Source organism: Gekko japonicus, unplaced genomic scaffold (assembly GCF_001447785.1).
Source record: "Gekko japonicus isolate JY-2015 unplaced genomic scaffold, Gekko_japonicus_V1.1 scaffold2988, whole genome shotgun sequence".
Classification (NCBI taxonomy): domain Eukaryota; kingdom Metazoa; phylum Chordata; class Lepidosauria; order Squamata; family Gekkonidae; genus Gekko; species Gekko japonicus.
The window spans coordinates 135,638-143,560 of NW_015162564.1; the positions used below are offsets into that span (position 1 = coordinate 135,638).

The 7,923-nt window shown below is 47.5% G+C and overlaps 1 protein-coding gene across 3 annotated transcripts in view; it reads left to right on the top strand.

Moving 5' to 3' along the window:
- The window catches only part of PLA2G7 (phospholipase A2 group VII), a 37,927-nt gene extending 31,639 nt beyond the window's left edge, over positions 1 to 6,288 (top strand). For all 3 annotated transcript variants that reach the window (XM_015406402.1, XM_015406404.1, XM_015406403.1), the window contains 3 exons: positions 932 to 1,080; positions 5,432 to 5,834; positions 5,933 to 6,288. In XM_015406402.1, coding sequence (XP_015261888.1) covers positions 932 to 1,080; positions 5,432 to 5,535 — 253 coding nt within the window. In that variant the 3' untranslated portion in view covers positions 5,536 to 5,834; positions 5,933 to 6,288. The remainder of the gene's footprint in view (positions 1 to 931; positions 1,081 to 5,431; positions 5,835 to 5,932) is intronic.
- Positions 6,289 to 7,923: the final 1,635 nt, after the last annotated feature.

A 7,923-nucleotide genomic window follows, 5' to 3' on the forward strand; every position in this document is an offset into this window, starting at 1 on the left:
CTTGTTGTTCCATGACGAAGTCCCAAAGGACTATCGTCTTGTTGTTAATGGACCTGGCGTTACAGAGCACCAATGACGGAGAGGGGTTCTTCCGAGCCCCACTGCTGACCTCCCTGGGGATGGGTCGTAGGCTGGAAGGGCACCGAGCCATCCTATTTCTCGGGGCTCTTCCCTTAATGTTCTGCCTAGACCCACCGCTAAACTTTCCCCTCCCCAAGAGCACCGGAATCTGCTGCGCCAGCATTGCTGTATCCACTGGTCACCGCAGCCACAAGCCTCCACACCAGACAGCTCCACCAGCTGGATGGATCTCAACAGCGTAACCAAGTCACTTCCAAACCAGCAGCTCCTTACTCTAACTTCTCCTTGCTCTAACACTCTCTAAGTACCCTATAGTACAAAAAACTAGCCCAATGGCTCTCTAATGTACAGGGAACTAACTACTCTACTAGGGACTGTTACTATCATAATATCCTCGCCATTCACAGAATGGTACTAGCCCCCCCCCCCACCCAAAAAAGAGAGATCCCTAAGGGGATATAAGGACTTAGGCAATTCCATTCCTACTTGTATCTGAGGAAAGGACCTTTGACTTTCAAAAGCAATTGGGGGGCACTGAATACAAATAAGGGGGATGTGGAAGCATAAAGAAAGAAGAGTCCAGAACCTATCTAAAGCAGCCTTTTGGCGGAAGGGCAAATAAGTTTGGGAACCTATGGGTGGCACCTTTAAGACCAACAAAGGTTTATTCAAGGGATGAGTTTCCGTGTGTGCACGCATACCTTGAATAAATCTTTCATGTGCATACATACCTTGCATAAACCTTTGTTGGTCTAAAAGGTGCCACTGGACTTGATCCTTCTGCTTACAACTCAACGCTTAATCTTTCCTGACGACGATACAATCTTAACAGAATCTTTACTGCTTGCAGAGGCACGGTGCATCAGAGTTTCACAGACTTCACATTCCTGTCCGGCAGCATCGTTGGAAAGATTTTTAAACTCAGAGGAGAGCTAGATCCAAACGTGGCCATCGATACTAGCAATGAAGCTTCATTAGCCTTCTTACAAAAACATTTAGGTAAGCAGCTGTGTTGTTTTGCATACAGAATTTACTTATTTGGTTGGTAGCCCAGCCCAGACGCCCAGGGTGAGCAAAATATTACGAAGAAAATCTTTATGCCTAAAAAATCTCAATACATGGTGCTGTTATTCCTCGCCAAAAAAGGCCACCCGGAAATAGAAGAAGAAGAGGAGATTGGATTTATACTCCGCCCTTCACTACCCAAGGGAGTCTCAGAGGGGCTTACAAACTCCTTTCCCTTCCCCTCCCCACAACAGACACCCTGTGAGGGAGGTGGGGCTGAGAGAGCTCTGACAGAAACGGCTCTTCTTCAAGGACAGCTCTTATCAGAATCACGGCTTGCCCAAGGTCATCTAGCAGCTGCGAGTGGAGGAGTGGGGAAATCAAACCCGGTTCTCCCAGATTAGAGTCCGCACACTCAACCACTACACCAAACTGGCACCAAAGAGTCCCCGACTTAGAGGTACATTGTGCCGATTCAGGAAATGTACATACCGCCTCTCCAAAGACCTGCTGGAGGATGCTTGCAAAATCAGAAGCATACGAGAACAGCATGAATATCCTAACAAACAAACCGTAAAGGTGTGTCTGTGGCAAAAAAGCAATGTCGTAGTGGAGGAAAGTGCTGCCAAGTCGCCACTGACTCATGGCGACCCCCACAGGGTTTTCTAGGCAGGAGACGTTCAGAGGTGGTTGGCCATTACCTGCCTCTGCGTAGCGACCTTGGACTTCCTTGGTGGTCTCCCATCCAAGTACTAACCAGGGCCGACCCTGCTTAGCTTCCGAGAACAGGCTATCCTGGGCCCTCCAGGTCAGGGCAAAAGGTGACAAATGCCGTTCTAAAAATGATATCCATAAAGCAGTCCTCTGGCTAGAAGCAGACCATAAAGGCGGCTCTCAAAAGATGGAACCCCTCGATTTAAAAAAAACAGCCTGGATAAAAGAAGTGTTTTGTGATATACGGAGGGTCAAGCTATCAAAATAAGTTATTATAAAAATACAAATATTTATTATGGCGTACACATTAATAGGTTAAAAGAAGTGATCCAAACATCAGGCTCCTAAAACTTTTTACATACAGAGCTGTTAAGTTTCACATATACAGTTGGTGGGTATATCACAGCTGTGTCTTGGGTTGAGTCCCCCCCCCTCATTATTATTTAAGTGTTTTGGCCAGGCAAGCCTCCAGGGGAGGATCTTTCAGAGGTGAGGTGCCACCACCGAAAAAGCTCTGTGCCTGGTTAAAGTAAAAGGAAGGACTTCTTCACCCAAAGAGTGATTAACACATGGAATTCACTGCACAGGAGGTGGTGGCGGCTACAAGCATGGACGGCTTCAAAAGGGACTTAGATAGGCATATGGAGCAGAGGTCCATCGGTGGCTATTAGCCACAAGGTATAGATAGGGGCTCTGGGGCAAGTGATGCTCTGTCTTCTTGGTGCTTGGGGGGGTCAACAGTGGGAGGGCTTCTAATGTCCTGGCCCCACTGGTGGACCTCCTGATGGCACTGGTATTTCTGGCCACTGTGTGATGCAGAGTGTTGGGCTGGATGGGCCTTTGGCCTGATCCAACATTGGCGTCTCTTATGTTCTTATGTTCTTAGGAGCCCAGAGGGCAGGGCTTGGGAAAAGGATTGTCACTGGCAAGCTGGCCCCATTGAGTGTACAGGTCTGGGTTTGCTGCCGTAGTACGAAATGAACAAGCCCATGGGAATCCTCAGACTCATGCCCCCGTTCCCTTCCTACACGGACAGCTACACTAAGACTCTCATCTAGTCTAGCACTGGGGCAGCTCCACTTGGCTTCTTTTGGCTGTTCCAGAGGGGAAAGGAGAGAGAGAGAAAGGTTAGATTTATACCCTGCCCTTCACTACCCAACGAAGTCTTGGAGTGGCTTACAATCTCCTTCCCCTTCCCCTCCCCACAACAGACACCCTGTGAGGTAGGCGGGGCTGAGAGAGCTCTCCCGAGGACTGCTCCTGAGAGGGCAGCTCTGAGAGAACTTGGGACTGACCCAAGGTCGCACCAGCAGCTGCATGTGTCGGAGTAGGAAATCAAACCTGGTTCTCCCAGATTAGAGCCTGCTGTTTTAACCACTACAACAAACACTCCTGCCAAGGCCTTCTACTGAAATAAAATCCCCACAACAAGAATCTGTTGTGTGGCTTAGAGCTGTTTACACCACGGATGATCTCTGCCAAGGCACGCGGGAACAGTGGCTAGAGGGTGTAGGATGGGGACTCCCAATAAGAAGATGGCTAGCTGAATGGCGCCCTGGAGGGCCCGATCTCGTCAGATCTCGGAAGCTAAGCAGGGTCAGCCCCGGCTTGGATTTGGACGGGAGACCTCCAAGGAATACCCGGGTCGTGACACAGAGGCAGGCAATGGCAAGCCCCCTCTGAACGTCTCTTGCCTTGAAAACCCCACCGGGGTGGCCACAAGTCAGCTGCGACTTGACGGCGCTTTCTACCGACTAGCTATACGGCGAGCAGTTCTCAACGTTACCGCTAGGATAGGAGTCGCTCAGCGCAGGGAGGCTGTGCGTTTAGCCCTGAACAAAATGCATCCCATGAGATGGCAATAAATACGCACAGACTCTTCTTTACATTTGCTTATCAATACTGTAATGGTGCTCAATAGAACTTATATTTACATACAGCCCTTGTTGTTTGCATCAGTACAAGTACTACAAAAGACAATATTGTCAATAACCCAATTGACACAAATAACATCATGTGAAAGATTCTGACGGTGTCCGGGTTTACTCTCAGCCCGTTTATTTGTCTTTATCAAAAAACCTTCACTGCGTATAATATAAAAATACAAAAAGGTCACCAGACAAACAGCTGACATACCATGAAACAGGACTTATTTTTGTAGAAAACGCCCAGCAGGAACTCATTAGCATAATAGACCACACCCAACAGCAGAAACCTATTAGCATATTAGGCCACACCCCTGACAACACAGCTCATTAGCACACTAGGCCGCATCCCATGTTACCAGAAGTGTGGTCATCCAGCCACACCCACCTTTTGCTTTGTATTCTGTTTACCTTGTTTGTGGTCAAAACCCAGGGCCTTTTTTTGTAGCAGGAACTCCTTTGCATGTTAGGCTGCCCCCCCTAAAGTAGCCAATCCTAATGAGTTCCTGTTGTTGGGTGTGGCCTATTATGCTAATGAGTTCCTGCTGGGCGTGGCCAACTCGGGAGCCAGCTGGAACTCCGTTCCTGCCCAAAAATAGCCCTGACATGAAAATACAAATAACCTCTTACAAGTCATTTACTCACCACACAGAGGAGTCTGTGCATATCTGTCGCCCCCTCATGGTATATATTTTGTTCAGTTTAGGTAACTTCCAGGCTAACATTCATTCCAGCTGGAGCTTTGGTGAGTCAGAGCTCGCTTCTTCAGGCATTGCGTGAACTCCGGCAAAGGAAAACTCAGGCTGGAATAGATACTGTTAAGTCTTTAAGGTGCCACGGGACTTCGTGTTTTAATTTGCTACAACAGACTGACACGGCAACCTCTCTCTCTCTCTTTTAAGCAGCCTCCCTGAGGCAAATAAATAATCGGCCTTCGGGCAGCCGAGACTGAGCTTTTCAGTTACTAACAGGATAAGCACCCGTTCAGTCCTTGCAAGCCCTCAAAGCAAAGTCGTAGCTGCAAACCCCTTTTGACAGCCATACCCATCGGAGTTACAGCAGGGCTTGAGCGGAACAAGTTGGCTGTTGCATTCTCATAACTATAGCGGGCAGGCAAGTCGATGCTCACTTTTACATTGTGGAAATGGGTAGCGGCGAGTTTGTGGTGGTAGAAGCAGTCACCTCCAGGCTGCAACCAACAGCAGTGTACACCGGTGTTCCCTCTAAGCTGAGTTAGTGTGAGCTAGCTCACAGTTTTGTAAGCCTCCGTCTCACACATTTTTTTGTCTTAGCGCAGGGAGGGATGGCTCCAAAGCAAACTGATTTATGCCGGAGCCCAATCGCTCGCTCACAACGTTAATGCCAGTAGCTCACAAAGTAGAATATTTGCTCACAAGACTCCACAGCTTAGAGGGGGCATTGGTGTACATTCCTCTCAATTCAATAACGTGCCACATAGGGTAGCTTTAGAATAGATCTGAAATCCCATGCCACCCTGAGGTTGATACGAGCTTTAAATTAACAAGGACAGAATGAGAGCTCTAGAGGGGGGAAAGTCCATTTTAAAAGTTGTCGCAAGTCCGATATCTCACAAAAGTCTGGTGTAAAAGACAACCAAGCCAGTGATTTCCCATCTTTGCCTTCAGTCATTCATTTGCTTTCCAAAGTAATTGTGTGTTCCTCTGTTCTATATTTGTGTCCTGTAGGCCTCCATAAAGACTTTGACCAGTGGGACCAGCTCGTGGAAGGCAAAGGCCCTAATGTCATCCCTGGCACGAACGTTGAGCTGCCTCCTTCAACAAAACAATAAAGGATGCACTGAAAAATCTTGTGCCTAGAACACTTGATTGGCACAGTGCCGCTTGCCACCCAATGGCAACTTCCTCACTATTGGCACTGACTGAAAGAAGAGGATTTAAGAAAGGCAGTTTTGTAACCTACCTGGGCAGCTGCACAAAGTTACACTGCGATATTGGTAGGGTAGTATTTCCACATGGTTGCCAGTTTATAAGCTTATCTCATAATGATAGACGATTGAACACCTATACTGAGTAAGGATGGCTGTGTCTAGTAGATTGAGAGCTCTGTTCACAACATGTTTTATGACATGTGCAAGTTGTTTAGGACATCCACGTGGTTGCAAAATGAAAGTAAGCTATTTTACTGCCTTTTTTCAGTGGCTGAAATGCGATATCCATTTCTTTTAGTGGATGAAGAACGCAGCTCATGTGCAGTTCGAAGGGTTTCACTTCGGTATCACTGGCAGATAGCTAATGCCAGCTGTCATTATGAGCGCTCCAGTTCTGTTCAGGCCCACTTCCACAGGCGTGGATCATTTCAATCAGAACCATTCTATTAATATGAGCAGAGTAAATTTCCATGCTTGGACACGCGCCCCCCCCCCCTTCGGTACCTGGAAGCTGGGCCCTGTGAAACATGGCTGACGAAAGGGATCAAACTGGAATTCCATCTTGGATGGGCTGCAAGTGGCTACACCCTTCTTTAGCATATGGAGCCGCCTATAATGACTCTTAAGGAGCTGCGGTGGCTCAAGTGGTTAAGATGCTGAACTGCAGGCTGTGGAAGGCCGGTAGTTCAGCAGTTCAAGACCCGAGTGTGCCGCATGACGGAGTGAGCTCCCGTCTCTAGTTCCACCTCCTGCCAACCTAGCAGTTCGAAAGCAAGACATTGCAAGTAGATAAATAGGTACCACTTCGGTGGGAAGGTAACAGCGTTCCGTGCTCCTTGGTGTTTAGTCATGCCGGCCACATGACCACGTAAACGTCTTCGGACAGTGCTGGCTCTTCAGCTTTGAAACGGAGATGAGCACCGCAACCCTAGAGTCGGATTCGACTGGCTTTCGAGCAAGGGAGACCTTTACCTTTATAATGACTCTTAAGGTCTCCCCGGATTCTAAATGCAAGTGTGACCCGTAGTACCGTTTGAGAAAAGGTAACTTATCAAGTCACGCCCAGAAGCACATGCTAAGCCAGTGGTGACCAGAAATACCAGGAAACAAAAGGGGGGGGGGGAAAGGACAAGGCTGGTGACCAACTTACCCAATGACTACTATGAGCACACCATGGCGAATTTCAGCTTGGTGAACAGTCATCTATATTTACACGTGATCTGAAACAGTGCTGGCCAGTTTCCAAACGAGAACTCATTTCTGTTGTGTCGTCCAGTTGCCCGTCCTGCCGCCCACATTCTGCTTCTGATGAGAAACGTTGAAGCTGTTGCAGCTGATCAGAGGTTCTTCCACTCCAAAGTACTGTTGTCTCATCCTTAGACAAGATCACTGTTGGTCCAGTCTGAGCCTCCACAGGAAGGAGCTAGAGCTAACTGTACCCCATTTGCCTGACCAAGAGGTTTCTGAATACCTTGAGGAGCTGGGGGGCTTGCTGTTCTCGGAGCTGTCCAGCTAAGGCGTGTTAAAAACAACTTGCATAGAAAAGCTAAGCCTTAAAATCTTTCCCTTTATCGAAATCATATGTTCAGGAAGGTAAGAATTTGTCAGAATTCAGTGGTAACGTCCTCTTCGTCGTAACCACTAAGAAAAATACCTTGGTGAATTAGTATATTGCTTTGTGTTCATCATTGTGATGATGCCAAGACCAATAATACCGCAATCTGTATAACTACACTGCAAAGTATTTGTCAGAATTAAAATTAAGACATAACAGCTATCACAGTCTTTTTTATTATACCCTACTGTAAGCTATTTTCCTAGGTTCCCTACTTTTCAGCCATAAAATTTTGTTATCTGTGGATTTAAGTTAAAAGGTACATTGAGATCTGAAGGATGGACCGCTTAAGTTCTAGGGGATGGACTGCTGAAGTGATCAGAACTCAGTGGCCAAGTCTGACCAGATAAACCCCACCCAATCAAAGCAAAACACCTGTGACATCTGCATCACCTCAAACCAGGACCACCGAAAAAGCACAGGAGATTCCTTCGTCGTCACATCTGATGTTTTCTCAAGTGGTGAGGCATGAACCTGGAACTATAAGCCACGCAATGTAGTTCAAGGCTTCAGGCCCCTAAGTAAAAGAGGTGGAGCGGGAGGGAGGGAAATGATCGATTATAGCAGAGATCAGACCTACACATTCTGGAGTTAAAAATCTTGGAAGTCCCAGTCATACGTCCTGCTCAACACAACAGGGAACTCCGACAACTTGAAGGCCACCTTCTAAGCCC